The 21,788-nt window shown below is 40.5% G+C and overlaps 3 protein-coding genes and 1 long non-coding RNA gene across 10 annotated transcripts; 3 read left to right on the top strand and 1 right to left on the bottom strand.

The window, feature by feature from the left end:
- Positions 1-216: 216 nt before the first annotated feature.
- On the top strand, positions 217-8,519 carry LOC134196636 (uncharacterized). 5 transcript variants are annotated; one of them, XM_062665834.1, is made up of 9 exons: positions 217-307; positions 432-492; positions 567-714; positions 787-869; positions 5,502-5,739; positions 5,813-5,954; positions 6,019-6,104; positions 6,874-7,555; positions 7,829-8,519. In XM_062665834.1, the coding sequence occupies exons 5-9, from the start codon at positions 5,695-5,697 to the stop codon at positions 8,314-8,316; spliced, it is 1,443 nt and encodes a 480-aa protein (XP_062521818.1). In that variant the 5' UTR covers positions 217-307; positions 432-492; positions 567-714; positions 787-869; positions 5,502-5,694; the 3' UTR covers positions 8,317-8,519. The 5 variants fall into 5 exon arrangements, with proteins under 5 accessions (XP_062521818.1, XP_062521822.1, XP_062521819.1 ...); XM_062665835.1 differs by lacking the exon at positions 217-307 and adding an exon at positions 354-363; XM_062665838.1 differs by lacking the exon at positions 432-492 and having other exon boundaries at positions 531-714.
- Positions 8,520-11,190: 2,671 nt separating this feature from the next.
- Positions 11,191-14,445, bottom strand: LOC134196504 (uncharacterized). The gene is made up of 3 exons (XR_009972532.1): positions 14,221-14,445; positions 13,642-13,923; positions 11,191-11,572 (listed from the first exon to the last, which is right to left on the bottom strand). It is a non-coding gene; the product is annotated as an uncharacterized LOC134196504 (long non-coding RNA).
- On the top strand, positions 12,281-13,309 carry LOC134196503 (uncharacterized). Of its 3 annotated transcripts, none has more exons than XM_062665649.1 (4): positions 12,281-12,586; positions 12,651-12,840; positions 12,975-13,149; positions 13,218-13,245. In XM_062665649.1, the coding sequence occupies exons 1-4, from the start codon at positions 12,296-12,298 to the stop codon at positions 13,228-13,230; spliced, it is 669 nt and encodes a 222-aa protein (XP_062521633.1). In that variant the 5' UTR covers positions 12,281-12,295; the 3' UTR covers positions 13,231-13,245. The 3 variants fall into 3 exon arrangements, with proteins under 3 accessions (XP_062521633.1, XP_062521632.1, XP_062521634.1); XM_062665650.1 differs by having other exon boundaries at positions 12,405-12,459; positions 12,519-12,586; positions 12,975-13,309; XM_062665648.1 differs by having other exon boundaries at positions 12,975-13,309.
- A 4,281-nt stretch (positions 14,446-18,726) lies between the features above and the next one.
- Positions 18,727-21,693, top strand: LOC134196721 (uncharacterized). Its single transcript, XM_062665939.1, has 5 exons — positions 18,727-18,853; positions 18,918-19,053; positions 19,123-19,208; positions 19,977-20,676; positions 21,035-21,693. The coding sequence occupies exons 1-5, from the start codon at positions 18,740-18,742 to the stop codon at positions 21,505-21,507; spliced, it is 1,509 nt and encodes a 502-aa protein (XP_062521923.1). The 5' UTR covers positions 18,727-18,739; the 3' UTR covers positions 21,508-21,693.
- The last annotated feature ends 95 nt before the right edge of the window (positions 21,694-21,788 follow it).

Raw genomic sequence — 21,788 nt, 5'->3', positions numbered from 1 at the left:
CATGTGTATCGCGAACCGGATAGTTGGTAACAACGTGTGACCAGTACGTGTCTCATCATCTACCGTGACGTCATGGGTCGATTCTCCTAATTCCGCGTTACTTTCGGGACTCAAGTGATTGCTGAGTGAATCCCACAACTGTGAACAACAGCACGCGACAAACGTGTGGCACAGCAAATCCTACCAAACACGCGGATACCTAAGAGCACTGCAACACTTCTCAGTACACAGTAGAGACGCGAGACATGTTTGTAGGAAGAAACAGAAGGCAACAAGAAGGCCTACCTCGGGCGAACTAGGACGTCACGTGAGCACCAATTTACTCTCGCGTTGCAAGCGCCTAGTTTAGTGTCTGTCAGAGGGGTAACGAATCTATTGTCTAGAGAAAGTGATCTCCAGACAAGGTCTAGAACATTCTTTAATTTCCCTAGTTGTTCGAGTTTGACAATGAAGACGCTTTGCTCTGCTGTCATTCTTCTTTTCTTTCATCAGGTATACAATAGACATTTGTAATGGCTCACTTTTGATAGTTTTCACTGTCTACTGACTGAAATGTTGTGCTCAAGCTTTCTTCACTTCGGGTACGTAGTGATATGAAGATGGCAGCACGTCTAGTTGGATGTATTTCCGTACTGGACTCGAGGAAGTAACCTTCACAGACGAGCAAATGCGTCTAGCTGCTGTGTTTAATTAACGACAGTCATGGGGCACAAAGTAAGAAGAATGTGTTAGAATGCAGTCGACGACAAGTAGCCGTCCGACATTTATATCTCCTAATTTTATTAGATGGCGAGTGTTGCTCGATATCTGGCTACATTCCTATTAATCCAACGAAGGGTTATGAATTCAGCATCTACATCAAATCGACGGTAAGATAACGTGTTTGGTAGACCCATGCTCTCATGATATCATTCTAAAGCGTGTCCATGTAGACTCTATAATATACAGTATGTAGCAGCTAAGCTGACGTCCACTCATGCTGTGCATAGCTTAAAACTCAGTTACTGATTGAGTATTTAATTAAAGAAAATGTACAAAAGTATTAGTAGTACATATAAACTTGGTTAGCATCTTATATATATATATATATATTATATATATATATATATATATATATATATATATATATATATATATATATATATATATATATATATATATATATATATATACGTATATACATACATACATACATATATATATATATATATATATATATATATATATATATATATATATATATATATATTTATATATATATATATATACGTATATACATATATATATATATATATATATATATATATATATATATATATATATATATATATATATATAATATATATATATATATATATATATATATATATATATATATATATATATATATATATATATATATATATATATATATATATTTATATATATATATATATACGTATATACATATATATATATATATATATATATATATATATATATAATATATATATATATATATATATATATATATATATATATATATATATATATATATATATATATATATATATATATATATATATATATATATATATATATATATATATATATATATATATATGCATTTTATGTTGTGATTTAGGCATGCATGATTTATACTGCATATGTTTGCGTGTGCTAGTATGTATGTGTGTGACAAATTTCTGTGAGCCGGTTGTGGTTTCTTATGTATTTTATTTCAAGCCTTGTCTCACTCAGTATCTATTTCCAGGCATCTGACATGGTAAACTCGTTTGGTTTCTACGTTTACAATGAGAACAAAGAATAATATTGAATCCTAACTTGAACGATCCATATTTCAAAAACAGTGGCAATGATTCAAATGTGTGGACCAAATGGACGGGCTACATTCTTCCTCTCTACATGTCTGACTCGAACAGTAACAGCCAACCGGATTCTCAGTTTGATGAGACAAATGGAGTAGATTGGAAGTGGCCAAGCGATGCTAAATATGTTGCCTTACAATTTGGATCGTGTGGTAGTAACAGTCAATAATCAGAGAGTCAAACGGTCATCGTTCGTAGGTTCGTTGAACTTGATTCGTTTGAGCCACCTTTGGGTTCAACAGTTGTCGATCCTGCAAAAAGTGTAGATTCCCTACTTCACAGTATTGCTAACGCTACTTCTACAGATCGAACTACCATTGCAGCTCCTACTGCATCATCTACGGAACTAGCTGTAGGCAAAACGTTGTACTGGAATCTCAGGTTTCGCGAATTCGAGACTCCACTGCGTCCTGGACATGTTGGTGCTTGGAAATTTAACATATCTGATTTTCGTGAATGGGAATCGAAACCAAATTACACTGTAAACGGATATGTAAACGGTAAGGCAACTATGGCGCAAGCTTTTACGCTGAGTAATACATGAATATGTGCTCGAAAATACAGATAATAGATAAATCAAAAGTTATTCTAATTATAAATTTATAGAGCATAAAAAACAATATAAGAATTTGTTTGTTTGTTTGTTTTATGTATGCTGTTTTTTATATTTGTTTGTTTGTTTGTCTGTTTGTGTTCGTCTGTCTGTTTGTTCGTCTGTCCGTTTGTCTGTCTGTCAATCCATCTATTTATTTCAACATTGAATCTACGTACACCACAACAAAGCGAAACTACTGTCCCACACAATAAATAAATGCTACATGTTTGTGTTTCCCTGTCTATTTGTTTAGACGGTAACTAAACTAAAAACCTATGTATTGGCAATGTGCATGACTATACTTCTACAAATTGAATTTTCCGTTTAATTAGTAAGTAAACCACAAGTATATACAACGCAGCTGCAACTAAAGTGTGTTTGTATACTGTGTTGATAACACACAATACTTCTATAGGCAAGATTGTTGAGGGGATATAGAGAAAATGTTGTTATCCGTGGAGTAGTACACATCTATTTGAGATTGATTCAAACAAATCATATGAGTTCAGTATTTGGATCAAAAGCACACAACCCGATCTTCACAACTTTCTTGGTTTTCGAGCGTATGACAAAGACGAAAATCTTCTGACTTTCCCATTACTTCCAAGTGAATATAAGCAGTATTATTCCCACGTCACAACCAAACCGTATTTCAAAAGAAGAAACAATGATGCAAAAGATTGGACATGGTGGAATGGATTTGTACTTTCAGAAGGAGATGATAACATTTCTTCCCACTTCAGCAATGGACAAAGCTGGGTATGGCCACGAGGTGCCAAGTATGCGCAGTTGAGGTTTGGCACTTGCTATGGCGACGGAGACAGCCAAGGAATCACTTATTTCGGTCGTCGAGTTGAGGAGATCGACTGATTTAGAGTCGTAAACTTATGTCATGTACATGTGTTTTTTTCAGACGAATTAACAACAAGGAATAGTTGTTAGAGCGCTACCGTGGCAGCACCTTTTATTCCTACTACTAATATCTTTAAAGTAAGTTAAAAGACTCTCATTTTGATTTCACTACTAGAGTTGTAGCGTGCACGTGACGTAGTAAGTTTTCAAGCCAAAAACAAATCTAGAAATCGTGTTTCGTGTGGCTTTGCTGTCTATAATTATTAGTACGTCTGAAGAAGAACAGTATATTGGAAAATACTATATCGTGCCATTTTCCAATTTACTGGACTCTGCGTGTTGTGGCACGTGTATTGCGAACCGGATATAGTTGGTAACAACGTGTGACCTGCACGTGTCTCATCATCTGCCGTGACGTCTTTGATCGAGCCTTCTAGTTCTGTGTTACTTTCGGAACTCAAGTGATTGCTGAGGAGATATTTGGGGGCGGAGCTTCTACAGCATGCGCAATCTCGAGCACTTTTCGCCGATCTCGCTGTACACAAAGTCTACGTTTCCGGGTCTGCTTCTGAACCATAGATCATCTTGCCGCTGACTAGACTTTGTAAGTAAATTCGCTAATTACCATTTCGTGCATCTTGTGAGAGACTTTGCCTGCGTAGAAACGCGTAGGAAGCCATTTCTTGAGTACGGCTTCTCGAGGATAGGAGACTGCTGTTCAAGCTGAAGTCGCCTGATTCACATTCTGAACAGATGCACGTGGAGTGGAAGCACAGACTACTCATTGCCTAGAGATGGATTAGTTTCGGCGAGTGAAATCATGCCACCCGGGAACCTATTTCGGGTAACCAGACATGTAGGCGTTTCGCATTGTTCCTGGGCAGTCTAGCTTGCTTCTGTATCTAAGTGATTTGCCAAGTCGAAGTTCTTACTGTGATAACTAGCACTCGATAAGTACACTGACGCGGATCAGAGTACAGTACACGTGCTCTGTAGTCTGTTTACAATTAGCACTGTCAGTCTACAAGTCCCAGCAACAGTTTATGTCTGAAGTAACATAACACATACGCACTATTCCATAGCTGTAATGTCTAAATCAGAAAGCACAGGCTGTTCTACCTCATCTGCAGTTGATCAAGACATGTGTATAGTAGTGATCTCAAAAGTGAAGATGTTAGTTAATTAATAGTCAAAAATGTCACTGAGGCGCTGAAGCTGATGGTTTACATCGGATAATTGAACAGCAAGCAAATGAAATAGTGGAACTTCAAAACAAGACTAGAGTTCTCGAGCAAGATCTTGCATCTGCAGAGTCTGAGTGGGAAGGAAAGGCAGTCTCACTCAACACACGTACTGCCAAATGATGAAATCAAGTTTTACAGGTTTTGTGTAGACAAATGTGCCTGATACAGCGTGGAGTTCGACTGAAAGCAACCAAGACAATTTCTCTGTATAGCAAACGAAGAATTCGGCCAAGGTACATCAAGTGATGTGTATACGCTCATGAGCTCACGATCACCGCCTTCCATGACGAGTTGGATAGGCTAGACGAACTTTTGCTGACTCTAGTTCGACAAGATACATAGTTTCACAGTTCCACAGTTCAAGTAGTTCGCTAGATGGGAGAAAAGTAGTCCTAGTTTTCAGCCACACAGACAGTGACAGTGCGTCACGTTCGGTTACCCCGAATGGGTTCCCTTACCACAAAATCTTCATCTGACAAAACTTCCATCGCTAAGCAATGAGTAGTCTGTCTTTCCACTCCACGCGTATCTCTTCAGAATGTGAATCAGGCAACTTCAGCTTGAACAGCAGTCTCTTACCCTCGAGAAGCCGTACTCAAGAAATGGCTTCCTACGCGTCTCTACGCAGGCAAAGTCTCTCATAAGATGCACGAAATGGTAAGTAGTGAACTTACTTACAAAGCCTAGTCAATGGCAAGATGATCTGCGGTTCAGAAGCAGACCCGGAAACGTAGACTTTGTGTACAGCGAGATCGGCGAAAGGTGCGTGTTACCCTCGAGATTACACATGCTCTAGAAGCTCCGCCCCAAAATATCGTCTCACAACTGTGAACAACAGCACGCGACAAACGTGTGGCACAGCAAATCCTACCAAACACACGGATACCTAAGAGCATTGCAACACTTCTCAGTGCACAGTAGAGACACGAGACATGTTTGTAGGAAGGAACAGAAGGCAACAAGAAGGCCTACCTCGGGCGAATTTGGACGTCACGTGACAACTAATTTCTTCTCACATTGCAAGCGCCTAGTTTAGTGTCTGTCAGAGGGGTAACGAATCTATTGTTTAGAGACAGTGATCTGTAGGCAAGGTCTAGAAGATTCATCTATTTTCTCTAGTTGTTCGAGTTTGACAATGAAGACGCTTTGCTATACTGTCATTCTTCTTTTCCTTCATCAGGTATACAATAGACATTTGTAATGGCTCACTTTTGATAGCCTTCACTGTCTAATGACTGAAATGTTGTGCTCAGGCTTTCTTCACCTCGGGTAGTGATAGGAAGATGGGCAACAGGTCTAGTTGGATGTATTTCCGTACTGGACTCGAGGAAGTAACTTTCACAGACGGGCAAATGCGTCTAGCTGCTGTGTGTAACGACAGTCATGGGGCACAAAGTAAGAAGAATGTGATAGGATGCAAGAATAGCGACCGTCTGACGTTGTTGTCTTGAAATTCTAGTTGATGGTGGATGTTGCTCGATGACTGACTACGTTCCGATTAATCCAGCGAGGGGTTATGAATTCGGCATCTACATTAAATCGACGGTAAGGATATATACGTGTTTGGTAGAAAAGTCACATACCACACGTTTTCAACATCATACCATCATACTATGACATGTCCAAAATCTACAACAGAGCATGTAGTTTACGTCTACACGATGGTTACTGGAGACAATCTCCACAAATTTATTAATCCGAGGCGTCCTTGCACGAGGATGACAGTAGTGTGTCAGTTGATGGACGATCAGACGATTGGCCAATTGGAATGCAGCACGTGCGCTCATTGTTAACTCTGGTCACCAGGTGTTAATTAGCGTGCCAGATGTCCACTATCCCACATGCAAATCAATGTGTCCAGCTCCCTTCATGTGCCAGTACACGGCTGTTCCGTAGCCTAGGCTAGCAACTGAGCATTTAGCACTTTAGTGCTCTTCATTAGTTACATAGACTTGGTTAACATCATTTTGGTTGTCGCAATGGCGCACTACACGTATCTCAATACAATTTAATATATAAAGGGTTAAAACAACAGCATGCCATGCTGCAAGGTGTGTTACTGAGTAGCTATTTTATGTATCTATGTTTTAGGTTATGTTTTATACTGTGCTTGCTTGTATGTATGTGTGTGACGACTTTCTGTAAGCTGGTTGTCTTTCTCATGCATTTTACTATAAAGAGTAGTAGTTTAGCATCTGTGTATTTCACTCAGTTTATCTCTGTTTATGTTAGCTAACTAAGTGTAAATTCAAAGTTGATATGATCATATCTATTGAGAACACTTACCAAATTGTAAAGATGCGTCTATTTTCAGGCATCTGACATGGTAAACTCGTTTGGTTTTTATGTTTACAATGAGAACAAAGAAAGAATATTGAATCCTAACTTGCGTGATCCATACTTCAAAAACAGTGATAACGATTCAAATGTGTGGACCAAATGGACGAGCTACATTCTTCCTCTCTACATGTCTGACTCGAACAGTGACAGCCAACCGGATTCTCAGTTTGATGAAACAAATGGAGTAGATTGGAAGTGGCCACATAATGCTAGATATGTTGCCGCACGATTTGGATCGTGTGGTAATGACAGTCAAAACTCAAAAAAGGACATCGTTCGTAGGCACATTGTACTTACTTCTGTGCCAACTTCAGACTCTGTCAAGCCTACAAAACGTGTAGATATTGAGTCTACTAGCGTCAATACTGAATCTGCTCCTACTAAGGATTTCTCTGACCCACTTTCTGCTACAAACGAAAGTAACACTGTACCTTCAGCCGCAGCTCCTACTGCACCTTCTACTGCACCTCCTACTTCACCTTCTACTGCACCTCCTACTTCACTTCCACCTGTTACACCAGCTGTAGACAAGACGTGGTACTTGAATCTCAGCTTTCGCGAACTCAAGCCTTCATGGCGTCCTGAACATGTTGTTGTCCGGACCTTTAACATATCTGACTTCCGTGAATGGCAAACGAAACCAAACGACACTAAAGGTAATTAATTATATGTCGCAAGCTATTTCTGCTAGCTATTGCATGATTATGTACTTGAAAATAGATTTATAGAACATAATAATATGCAAGTTCGTTTGTTTATTATATAATTGATGGCTAAACAAAAACCTAATACAGTCCATGTATTTGCTATGCTACTACTTATCATTGGTGCAAATTGAATTTCTTTTTTCTTGAATACACTATACACATACATATATGCAATGCAATTGGAAGTTGTTGCTAAAGCGTGTTTGTTTACTGTGTTGATAGCACATGATACACATACTCCTGTAGCCAAGATGGTTGAGGGGAAAGAGAGAGAATGTTATTATCCGTGGGGCGTTACACATCGTTTTGAGATTGATTCAAACAAATTATATGAGTTTAGCGTTTGGATCAAAAGCACACAACCCGATCTTCACAACTTTTTTGGTTTTCAAGCGTATGACAAAGACGAAAATCATCTGACCTTCCCATTACTTCCAAGTGAATATAGGCAGTACTATTCTAATGTCACAACCAAACCGTACTTCAAAAGAAGCAACAATGATGCAAAAGAGTGGACATGGTGGAATGGATTTGTACTTGCAGACGGAGCTGATGACATTTCTTCCCACTTCATTGGTAAAGGACGAAACTGGGTGTGGCCACGAGGTGCCAAATATGCGCAGTTGAGGTTTGGCACTTGCTACGGCGGCGGAAACAACCAAGGCATCGCCTATTTCGCTTTTCCTCGAGTGGTGCAGACTGATTTCTAGTCATAGAGTGTCATGTACTGGTGTGTTTCAAACTAATCAACAGTTATGATACGTACGTAGGGCAAATCTGAAATCGTGCCTAGTTATAGGCATGTTTCCGTACTACGACTCTGCTAGATGTCTCGCGAACGCGTTTGTCAACTACTATAGCTATTAATTGCTGAACCTCGTCTCTATAGTTTCTACACTAACGAATGCTCAAACTTGTGAGTTCTTAAGTCTAGTAGCAAGCTCTGCGGAAGCAAATGCACGGCCTAGCGCATGCGTAATCATAGTAACCGTAATTAATTTATAATTATATTTCAAATTATTTTACAGTATTGTGTTTTGCACACTTAGTATTTAAACCAACGCTTTAATTCTAATTTATTTAGCGCGGTGTAATGCATAGCTATAGTACATTTGCTGCAATTTTGCTCTAAGTCAGTAAATAATGATTTGTACTCGCTATTGTGAATGACTCATTCAGTACGCTTTCTAGCAATTCCCATCATGAAACAAGTCGGAGAGTGGTGGCCAACGGGCGAAGCGAATTGGAGGACCTGGATCACGTGCTACATCCAACTGACTGGGTGACATTCAAACAAATCATATGAGTTCAGTGTTTGGATCAAAAGCACACAAACTGATGTTCACAACTTTTTTGGTTTTCGAGCTTATGGCAAAGACAAAATCTTCTGACCTTTCCATTACTTGATAGTGACTATCTGCAGTATTACCACAGAAGTAACAATGATCCAACACAGTGGACATGGTGGAATGGATTTGTACTAACAGAAGAAGCTGATGACATTTCTCGCTACTTGAGTAATGGACGAAACTGGAAGTAGCCATGAGGTGCCAAATATACACAGTTGAGGGTTGGCACTTGCTATGGTGACGGAGACAACCAATTAGGGAATCACCTATTTTAGTCCGCCGGCCCATGGCCAAAAAGATGAATTTACGTTGCACCTCAAGCCCGGGGAAGTTTCGAATGTAGAAATCGTCGTAAGGTAACTGTGCAAGTACATTCGCGCTTGTTTGCCATCTGAAACCGAGGCCGTTGTCACGGGGATTTGTGCACCCGTTGATTTGTGTACCCTCGCGCTTTGCTCGCAATTCCAGACCGTCGACTCGATGCTCCAGACCTCATGTCGGGTACAAATATCACCGGCCATGATGCAAAGCTGCTGGTGATTTCGGACCCCGGTGATTTGTGTGTACCCTAGTGCTTTCCTCGCCGTCTCAGACTGCTTTCAAGCTACAGGACTCGCGATCGTAATGCAAACGAAATGCTCTCTGTTCCCAATCATCTATTGTACATCTGCATTTAGCTAGAGAACGAATATCTCGTGATAGTCGCACCCGTGGCCGGAAGATGACCATGAAGAAGCCGGATGATGACTGAATAGAAGAAGCCGGATGATGACTGAATAGAAGAAGCCGGATGTATGATGACTGTGACTCAACCGGATGATGACTGACTCCTAAAACTGCCGGATGGTGACTGTGACTCGACCAGATGACTGTGATCACAGTCACATGTGACTCAATCGGATAATGACTGCGGCATGCCGAGGGTACACTATATATTTAGAGACACAGCTATAGCGCTGGATTCAGATGCAGGTTTTTGCAGTTGTGCAGTTGAGTGTCTACAGTCGCGAGCAGTTGGGTATCATAGCACGTAGAATTGATTCTTTGGTTAGCTACAGTTGATCTACTCTAAAGTTGTAGCTGTATCTACGATTTCGTACTAATATGCTTCTATTTGGCTTGTAATAAGTTGTCTCAGTCTGGACGCGCGTGATAGAGCCATATGGACAATCCAGAGTTGACGGATGCAGAGTCAGACGTAGAAGCTACAGTAAGATAGGATTGACATCTGCATGCATTAGTATTGGAGAAATGCTCTAAACAATTGCAACGATTACTTTAAAGATGTGGTAGGAAGTAGATACTGTAACTTCAGCAGAACAACGGTCGGAAAACATTGTGAACTCATACAAAGAGTTCCTAGTCTCTGGAGGGACAAACTACGCTGATATTCCAAGCAGGAAACGAAAGTCATTTAGAAGAAGAGCAAATGATTTTACAGTTCAAGATGGAAGGTTGTACAACACAAAGACTCCAGGTTTACTCAGACTGGCACTTGGTAGCAAAAATGAGCAAGATCGTGCCTTTCAGGCTAGTGCATCATAATAAAAATTAGTTGCAGTTATTTGAAATATAGCTATGCATATGAGTGAAGAATCACTCTGTTGATTGATGTAGGAGTGTCACGTAAATCCAACCGGCGGTCATCTGGGAAGAACTAAAATCACTGACAAAATAAGGAGCAGATACTACTGGCCAAACCAGTACAGTGATATCGCAAATCAGGTAGAAATTTTTGTTACTAATCTTGTAAAATAATTTAACTAGCACAATTAATGTTGTCTAGATAAGAAAATGTGATAGGTGCCAGATGACGAATTCTGTTCTCAAATTGCAGTCAAACGAACTCCACCCTATTCCTGTTCGTTCAGAAGTGTGGAGTCTAGTTGGAATTGATCTCATGAGACCGCTAACAATGACAAGTCAAGGAAACCAATACATACTAACAATGACATGCTATTTCAGTAAATGGGTTGAAGCTTTCCCCATATCAGACAAAACCGCTGTTACAGTGGCCAGGGCTTTGTACACTGCCTACTTTAGGCATGGAGCACCAAATGATATTATCACTGATCAAGGCAGAGAGTTTGTCAACCAGGTTGTATAACCAGGTTGTATGAGATATGTCCTATGTGCTTGTTAATTAAATCGTGTATGTCCAATGTAAACTTTGCTTCACCTGTAGGTGTACGTACCACTAGTTGGATGTTTATACTGTGTTTGCTTCAACAGGTGTGCAAGGTACTCCACTGTCAATTCAATGTCAGGCAAAGAATAACAGCAGCTTATCATCCTCAGTCTAACGGACTAGATGAAAGAACAAATCAAACAATTAGAAAGTAAGATAAACAATATAAGAAGATAAGTGTAGTTCTATTGCAATCAGAGTATTATGACTACATAGATGCCTTGAAAAATTGGTAATAGAGCATGAAGAAGACTGGGATGAACTCATTGACCCAGTTCTCTTTGCTATTCGAACCAGTGTTCAAGAGTCCACCAAGTTCTCTCCTTCTTTTTAATGCATGGGCGAGAAGCTAGGTTTCCTTTAGAAGCTGAAAACAGTGAGATTACTTCTGTCAGTCAGTTGGGTGATGTGCAGCAAGCAGTACATCATCTAAAGGAAATGAGAAAAAAAGTTTTGCCTCAAGTAAAAGAAAACATTGAAAACAATCAGAAAGACAGAAACAACAATACAGAAAAAGAAAAGGAGCGGTAGCAAACTCTATTCAGGTTGGACAGACTGTTTTGCGATTAAATATGCTAAAAAGGACAACGAAAGATCATAAGATGAAAGACACCTGGCTTGGACCATACAGAGTTATAGAAATGACTGCATCTGGTGGCTGTGTCCTTCGTTGCATCAAAACTAATTCAACAATGAAGCGCAAAGTTAATACTAGTCAGCTGAAGATCTACAATACACCACAGAAGTCTTTTGAATTGGCTAATGCGACAATCAAAGATGATAAATCAGCTGCTACTAGGATTAAGGGCAACAGCAAGCCAAATAGAACGTCAGCTATTGATCAAAGTCTGTTACGGCTGTGGCGCACAGGAGCAATATGGAAGGCTTGCAAAGCTGAAGAAGACGACGAGAGAGAGAGAGAGCTATGCTTACATCTAGCTACTGGCACAAATTGATTAGCTATGTTATGGTTACTGCATGTACTTTGTGTTTTGCAGATTGCTGAACATACAAGCTCTGTTGAAGAATGTTGGCTTAGTGTCAGTGTAGACGTGGCTCTGTGGCTAGACTGTCGAACATATGAGAAAAAGCCAACATTAAAACGAGTTAGTGATTTTGTGCTAGTAAATCCTGTTGTTCATCAAGAGTTCAATGATTTTTGCAAAAGCTGAAATAACACCAGAATTGCAATTACTACTAGACGTGGACTTGATTAAGGTCTGGGAAACTGACAAAGCACTCTCATTGCCAATGGTGTCTCGATATCAAAACGTGTATGTCAACATCAGCAGCTCTCAACTTGATGACCTATGCCTGTGGGTATATGATATGAGAAAGCTGTATAACAGTAAAGGAAGAAGTTTGTTTGAGGTAGTTAATAAGAGAGCAAGTATGCCTCAAACATTGTCTAGTCTAACATCAGCTGCCGAGAGTTCACAAAGAGTAAGTCAACTGAGTTTGCCAGTGGCAATAACCAGAAGATTTGTTATAAAATTTTCTTCTGCAGTGGGTACATGGTCTGGATCTCAATGAAACTGATAAATGTATTATACAAGGCAAGTGTGCCGACGGCTTTCTAACTGACAAGCACATGCATGCTGCTCATCAGCTTCTATTAAAGCAGTTTCCCTACATCAGTGGACTAGAGTCAACACTCCTTTGCCAGACTTACGGATTCGCTCATGTAACAAGTGATGGTATGAAATAAATACCGCTCTCACTGACATGACACACACACACACACACAACACAACACTACACAACACTACACTTAAAATAATATTATAAGTATTCATGTGGTTTGTAATAAAACAAATGCATTTTTGTACAGCTATTCAGATTCATTTTACAGGAAGTCATCATTGGGTGACTTCAACCTGCTTTGGCAAACAAGTACGACTATACAACAGCAATGCTGGCCTACACTTGTCTCCTTGTATGGAAACACAGCTGACGCAAATTTATCAATTGGCTCACAAAGACAACATTCTCATGGTAGAACTAATGTCAGTGCAACAGCAACAAAATGGTAAAGATTGCGGGCTATTTGCAATAGCATATGCATTTCATGCAGCTCTAGGAGATGATGCAACCATCAAGCATTTTGATATTTCCAAAATGCGACAACATCTGATTTACTGTTTGGATTGAGAGGAGCTCTCACCTTTTCCAATGGAAGAAGACAAGCCATTGGAAACATGTGACAGAAGTCACTTTTATATTTCTTTGTACTGCACGTGTTTGTTGCCAAAGACACACGGCAAGATGGTAGAGTGTTACGTCTGTGAAAACTTGTATCATGACAGATGTGTCACATTGTCAGGTAGTGAGCCTTGGATTTGCGCTAAATGTAGATAAATGTCTTGCTATACACAGCTTCAGTATTAAATTGTTCAATTAATACATCAACTTTAAATATACAAAGTTGAAACTGTGAACTAAGTCAGAATCTAGAACCTTAATTAAACATTTGACAACGATATCTTCTATATACTTACCTTAAATTGCTAGCTGTGTTAAGATTTCCGTCCGTCCGTGTGTACACATGACCAGGTCGTCCATAAGTCTCTAGTTGGCATACACGAGTGCACATCAATGCTCCTACAGCGATCTCCAGTTGCAAGTTGAGAACTGCAGGCTCGTAGACCCATCTATGCCTGCAGCTGAGTCTGCAATCGTCTCCAACTAATGTTGGAGTGAATCTCCTTCGTACATCAACAACGTCAGGCTGGTCAACAGATTGCTTGGTTACGTACTAGACTTCACTCACAAAACGACGCCTAGAGACGAGTATTCAGTAATATCAATTGCTTGAAACGTTGTCACGGTTTGGGACAGCGCAAGGGTACGCAAATCACCAGCAGCTTTGCATCATGGCCGGTGATATGTGTACCCGACATGAGGTCTGGAGCATCGAGTCAACGGTCTGGAATCGCGAGCAAAGCGCGAGGGTACACAAATCACCGGGTGCACAAATGCCCGTAACACCGTTATCGAGAAAATAGGAAGTCTGTTCGCTACAGTGACACGCCCACGCAAATTTGCAGTTTGTGACGATCAAGTAAGAAGAGACGTACCTTTTCACAACCCCGAGCTAGGTTGATGAGCATAATAACGATTCAGAGAGAAAGCGCTTAGAATCTTCGCTCTAACGAGTCACTGCAACGAATTTCCTGCTAAGTTCACCTTATACGCACATGTGCTCTTCCTCCTATCCATCCGTGGTTCCAGAACGATTTGAAAAATTGAAACTTGACTTCTTTGGCCTTCTACAGCAGCCTGCAACTTGATTTCTCAAGCTACAATAGCAGAATGGTTTAGGGTCCCGGATGTAGGTATCTCGCCTACTTTGACGGTTTGTAGACTTGATAGTAATTGCAACTTCATAAATAACTAAATAATATTTCACAATGCGAAGAACTTCGAGAGTTAGAATAAAATTGGAGTTTTCAAGAGTGTAATATAAATATAGCTTTAGTACTAGCAAACTGTGTAGATGCCCCTATTTGAGCTAGGCAAGGGATGCAAACGCATCTATCCTAAACAATTCATCTATTTATTCATTGTTGTCATTACTATAATTTTATCACGGTCTTCAAACGTGTCTCTGGACAGTGTGTCAGGAGCGTGAAAATCATTTGTTGTGTTGTCACAGTTGGCACGCTGACATACATCCATGCATGGCAGTTGGCTTCGCTGACAAGAACAGCGCCTAGAATTGCAGTCGGTCTTACAGCTGCAGCTGAGAGGCTTGAGTACGTCTACCGGTGCCGGAGGCTTCGTAATCCATTCTATGGTCACTTCATTGTCATCGTTGACCAACAAACCATGTACATGGAAGAAAGGAATATCTGGCTGAGCTTCCAGAGCTCTTTACCATATGCCAGCTTGATAGTTAGCTCTTTTATATGTAGCTCTAGAGCATCTTTCGTAGGAGGGAGCTGTGTTGATTCTGCAGCTTTCGCACAAAACAGTGAATACCGCACAGCATTGACATCGTCCCCATCGTGACCGTACATCTTACAGACGGAGGATAGACATTCTTTTGACAGTGTTTCTAGATCAGCGTCAAAGATTCGTCCAATCAACTGCATAGCGTGGCAAAATTACTCGTTCCTCCAGACAAGTTCCAGCGGTAAAGCTTTTCCTTTGCTTACGAATGCGCTTGTCGTGTCACAACCTGTGAAGGCATGGTACCAAGGCAAAGCCAAAAATTTTTTGCCTAGTGTCTTTCCCACCTGCGTCACGTTGATGTAGCGACGGCAATGCTTTGCACCTGTACGGAACAAGAAAGTTGCAGGTATATCGTAACTATGGCCAGTTGCGAAAACGGCTACGTCGGTATCCGGCGATGATATGGTTACGACGTTGTGACCAACTTGCTGGCGTGGCAAGCATGAAAAATTAAGCGCGTATCCGCTCCTTTGTGGTTAAATTGCAAGTCTGGCACAACCACCGTCTGCAACCGGCCATCGGGTTCACAAGCAAATCGCAAGCATTCCTTACCATCTGTCAAGAAAACGTCTCTGTCACTGTCCGTCAAAGCCCGGGCAACGTAATCTTGAAAAGACCACTCAACGGCGAGAAAGTGAAGCAAGTCGGTTTTGTTGTGTGAATTTGTCAGGAATTTTTCCACTGGAGAGGTGTCTTCTGAGTAGACGACAAAATCCGGACACGAACAGATCCGCGCACTTTTGCTCTCGTTTGGCGTTCGCCAGCTTTACCTTAATATAAGAACTGCGGTATTGATCAGCAGTAAAGTCAACTCGAGATCCGGAGTCCTCAGATACGTCTGTGGTATAGAAAAGATTTGTTCTGCGATGCCGCCGAATGTTGGTGCTGCATGAGTTATAGTTTGCAACAACGCCATCGCATCAATCATTGTAGTGGTACACGGTGGAATGTGATCTAGAGAATCAATAATAGTTTTCTCCAGACTTTCTAAGACCTTGGATTTTTGTGTTTAACAAGGCATCCGTCACCTGTTGCTAACGACCATAGAATCGGACCAAGTTCGTAGTTATTCTGCATTGTCTGTTTCTAAAAATGTGAAAACATCGTCTTGGCAAATACTTGCAGCACGTAGCAACGTTGCCCAGCTGGTTCTAGTGAACGCAGTAAGAGGACCGGACGCATCTCGTCGAATGTGGCACAAGCAGTGCTCCCAATCAAATGTTGCTGTCTTTACTCTTTCCATGCAATTCAACTAGAGAACAGGAACATATACTAGATAGGAACCTGGAGGGATAGAGAACAATGAAGTTTACACTGTAAACTTAGTAGACTCAGTAATGCAAAGCCACTCCAACCTGTAGATAGAAAGCTGTAACACGCTCACACAAATATGGCAAAGTCGACGCAGACGTATATGGATATTGGCGAAAAGGCTGCTATGTTGTAAGCTCACAAAGGTAACTTGAAAACAAGCACTCAACTACCGTAGTCAAAAGCTGTTCAGAAACGACTGTACCACTACACTACAAATGTGTCGAATTTAAAGTGCTGCCCATGTCGCATTGTCGGCATTGACATCTGGATATGTCAACATCCGGCTGAGTCAACATCTCCAGTCAACATCCGGCTGATTGAGCATCCGGCTGAGTCAACATTCGTTTGAGTCATCTGGCTGGCATTCATACTGATTGAATCAGCAGATGTCTAAATCATTATTCTAACGTAGATATTTTTATTACACAACTAGGCTTGTCGTAAGAAGAGTTTAAGGGAAGTTTGCATGTGCGGTATCGCTGAACAGCGGTACCGTACTTCCAAGTCCCGGATAAAGTAATCGCACCCACGCATACTTCTCATTCTGTTGTGAAAAATCAGAGTAAGTATCTACGAGAAACTCTACCCTTATTTATAGCTTTATGTGTGTAATCCCCGATTCTTGCAGATCGCTTCCTTGCTAGTCGGCTAGGACAACGACACTGTACGACGACAATTTCTTGGCTGCTAAAACTTGTCAAGTTTGGGGTATCAAGTGATTGCTTATGGCTTCACAACCAATAGACATAGTCTAGTAGGCCTTTTGGCATTATGGAAGGAGGATGAACTACGTTTATAGCTTTGTTGTCGGCACAGTTTTATCTGGCTCGTTAGAAATTGTCTTTTTTCCATGTGCCAGTGTGATACCAGGTTTATTTTAACTACTCCTGTAGACTCTGCTTTGGTTTGGTTGTACTTCAGTGTCTTGGAGATGTTTGTGAGGCGTAAAACTGAAGAGTTTCGACAGCATACATGAAGGTCAATCAACACGTGACGTGTGTTTACCTACTTGTCCAGGGCCGGATCCAGAAGGGGGTTCAGGGGGTTGAAACCTCTCTTTTTTAGTAGGCGTGGTTCAATAATTTCATATAATTTCATTAGAAAAGAGAAAATTAGTAATGCTATAAATAACTGCTAACAGTGAACCCCTCTTTCAAAAATTGCTGGATCCGGTGCTCTTGTCGCTAGCTTTTTAGCTCTTTCTTGTGATTTAGGCCGGTAGCTATTGCTGTATTGTATACGTCGATAATTGCTTTAGCTATCTTACCTTTCTTGAGCTGTTATGAAGCAGCTGGTTTGCTGTATGAACGCATTCTTGACATGCCCCTACTTTTTGTGCTAGCGGACTAGCGACCCGGTTGACAATGGCAAACAAGTGCTATTTGAGTACTGTAGTGATGTTATATTATTTAGAATAGTCAAACTTTCCCCGGGCCAGGGGTGCAACGCAACTTCTTTTAGAATCAAGTTTTTGGGGGTTGGGCCGACTGACTATTTTGCTTTTCCTTGAGTAGAGCAGAATGATTTCAAGTCGTAGGCCGAAGAATTTATACTTATGTCATGTACTGTACTGTGTTTTCCAGACAAACTAACAATAAGCAGTAGTTGTTAGAGCGTTACCATGGCAGCACCTGTCTAGACGTTTGCAGAGGTACTAGTTATAAGACTTTCAATTTGATTGCACTAGTTGTAGCATGCACGGGACGTGAGTTTTCAAGCCAAAATTATATCTAGAAATCGTGTTTCTTGTTACTTTGCTGTCTATAGAAGTAATTATAGTAATCCGTTAGATTATTTTTAGACTTAGGCAGTAATCAAAACTTTGCCAACAAACTCTATCCGTCTCTTTTTGTACGTCTGAAAATATTATAACTTACCATTTCAAATATTGGACTTTGAGTGTTGTAGTGTTATCACACATATTGCGAACCGGATACACTTGGTACCAACGTGTGACTTGCACGTGTCCATGTTATCATCTGCTGCCGTGACGTCATTGGTTAGCCTCTTAATCCGCGTTATTTTTTGGAACTCAAGTGATGGCTGAGTGAATCCCACAACTGTGAAAAACAGCACGCGACAAATGTGTGGCACAGCAAATTCTAACCAACACGCCGATACTCAAAAGCGCTGCAACGCTTCTCACTACACAGTAGAAACGTGAGACATGTTTGTAGGAAGCAGCAGAAGGCAACAAGAAGGCCTACCTCGGGCGCATTAGGACGTCACGTGATAATTCTCGCATTGCAAGCGCCTGTACAACTGTGAATTTTGGCAGTGTTAGTGTCTGTCAGAGAATACGAATCTATTGTGTAAAGAAAGTGATAAATGCAAATTCATTTATTTTTGCTCCAGCAACGGTGCAGAGCGGACATTCTTAGTTGTTCGAGTTTGACAATGAAGACGCCTTTCTCTGCTGTCGTTCTTCTTTTTCTTCATCAGGTATACAATAGACATTTGTAATGGCTCACTTTTGATAGCCTTCTGACTGAAATGTTGTGCTCAGGTTTTCTTCACCTCGGCTAGTGATATGCAGATAGGCGACAGGTCTAGATGGATGTCTTTCGGTGCTGAACTCGAGGAAGTAACTTTCACAGACAGGCAAATGCGTCTAGCTGCTGTGTGTGATTATGGGGCACAAAGTAAGAAGAATGTGTTAGGATGCAGTCGACGACTAGTAGCCGTCAAACGTTTTTGTCTTGAAATTCTAGTGGATGGTGGGTGTTGCTCAACGTCTGACTACATTCCGATTAATCCAACGAAGGGTTATGAATTCAGCATCTACATCAAATCGACGGTAATAAGGATACGTGTTTGGTAGACAAATCACTAATGTTTCTACCATCATGACATCATACTATGACGTGTCGATCCAGAATCTACAACAGAGCATGTAGTTTACGTCCACTGGCTTGATACTGATTGAGCATCTAGAGACAATCTCTACAAATTTATTAATCCGAGGCGCGCATGCGTGAGGATGACAGTAGTGTGTCAGTAGATGAACGGTCGGACGATCAGTCAATTGGAATGCAGCGCATGCGCTCATTGTTATCTCTGGTGTTAATTAGCGTGCCAGATGTCGACAATCCCACGTGCGAGTCAATGTGTCCAGCCCCTTCATGTTAATTAGCAGGTGCCAGTACACGTGTGCTAGCCTCGGCTAGCAGCCGAAGGTCTAGCACTTCAGTGCTTCATTATTACTAGTATATAGACTTGGTTAGCATCTGTTTACCTCGAATTCTCGCAATGGCGCACTACACGTATCTCAAAGAGATAAAACTTTATAACAGCATTCCACGCTGCATGGAGCGTTACTGAGTAGTTATTTTATACATTTATGTTGTATACTGTGCTTGCTTGCGTCAGTATATATGTGCTTGACAACTTTCTGTGATCTGGTGGTCCTACTCATGCATTTTACTTTATTTTTAGCATCTGTTTGTCTCATTCAATTTATCTCTGTTTATGGTAATTAATTAAGTTAATTATCTAAGTGTAGATTCAGAGTTGCTAGATATTTATTGTGAACACTTAAATTGTATAAAGATGCGTCTATTTTCAGGTATCTGACATGGTAAACTCGTTTGGTTTCTACGTTTACAATAAGAACAAAGAAAGAATATTGAATCCTAACTTGCGTGATCCATATTTCAAAAACAGTAGTAGCGATTCAAATGTGTGGACCAAATGGACAGGGTACATTCTTCCTCTCTACATGTCCGACTCGAACAGTGACAGCCAACCGGATTCTCAGTTTGATGAGACAAACGGAGTAGATTGGAAGTGGCCACGTTATGCTAAATATGTTGCCTTGCGATTTGGATCCTGTGGTAGTGACAGTAAAAAATCAAGAAAGGTTCTCGCTCGTAGGCACAGTGTGACAACTGTGTCAACGTCTAGTAATTCAGACTCTGTTGAGCCTACAAAAGATGTAGATGTTGAGCCCACAAAAGATGTAGATGTTGAGCCCACAAAAGATGTAGATGTTGAGTCCACAAAAGATGTAGATGTTGAGCCCACAAAAGATGTAGATGTTGAGCCCACCAGCGACGATACGGCGTCTGGTTCTCCTAAGGATTTCTTAGAGGTACTTGCTACAGATGAAAGTAACACTGTACCTTCTATACCAGCTGTAAACAAGACGTGGTACTTGAATCTCAGCTTTCGCGAATTCGAGACTCCACAGCATCCTGAACATGTTGTCTGGACCTTTAACATATCTGACTTCCGTGAATGGGAATCGAAACCAAATGACACTAAAGGTAATTAATTATATGGCGCTACCTCCTATGCTAGTTATTACATGATTACGTAATTGAAAATAGATTTATAGAACATAATAATATACAGGTTTGTTTGTTTATTTTGTGTATAATGTTTGTTTTCTTTTTGTTTATTAGTTCATCTGGTTGTTTGTATTTGCTTTGTCTTTTTATCTGTTTTTGTGCTTGTTTATTAGTGTAATTAACGGCTAAACAAAAACCTAATACAATACATGTATTTGCTATGTGACTACTTAACATTGATGCAAATTGAATTTCTTTTTGTTGAATACACTACACATATATGCAATGCAATTGAAAGTTGTTGCTAAAGCGTGTTTGTTTGCTGTGTTGATAGCAAATGCTGCTATAGCCAAGATGGTTGAGGGGAAAGAGGAAAAATGTTATTATCCGTGGGGCATTACACATCGTTTTAACATTGATTCAAGCAAATCATATGAGTTTAGTGTTTATATCAAAAGCACACAACTCGATCTTCACAACCTTTTTGGTTTTCGAGTGTATGACAAAGACAAAAATGTTCTGACCTTCCCATTACTTCCAAGTGACTATCTGCAGTATTATTCTAATGTCACAACCAAACCGTATTTCAAAAGAAGTAACAATGATACAAATGAGTGGACAAGATGGAATGGATTTGTACTTCCAGACGGAGCTGATGACATTTTTTCCCACCTCAGAGGACGAAACTGGGTGTGGCCACGAGGTGCCAAATATGCGCAGTTGAGGTTTGGCACTTGCTATGGCAAAGGAAACGATCAAGGCATCACCTATTTCGCTCTTCCTCTAATGGTGCAGACTGATTTCTAGTCATAGAATGTCATGTACTTGTGTCGTTTCAGACGAACCAACAGCTAATTAGATACGTATATGTAGAGCGAATCTGAAATCGCGCCTTTGCATGCACGTTTTCGAATGCGATTCTGCATGCTGTCTCCTGAACGCGTTTGTCGACTATTAGTTGCTGAATACTTTCTGCATAAACGAATGATCAAACTTGTGAGTTCTCAAGTCTTTATAGGCACGTACTGGAAGCCCTGCGGAAGCAAATGCACGGCCTAATGCACGCTAGAAGACGTAATCAACGTAAA

This window comes from Corticium candelabrum, chromosome 21, assembly GCF_963422355.1.
Source record: "Corticium candelabrum chromosome 21, ooCorCand1.1, whole genome shotgun sequence".
Classification (NCBI taxonomy): Eukaryota; Metazoa; Porifera; class Homoscleromorpha; order Homosclerophorida; family Plakinidae; genus Corticium; species Corticium candelabrum.
This window is presented reverse-complemented; position numbering and strand designations above follow the sequence as displayed.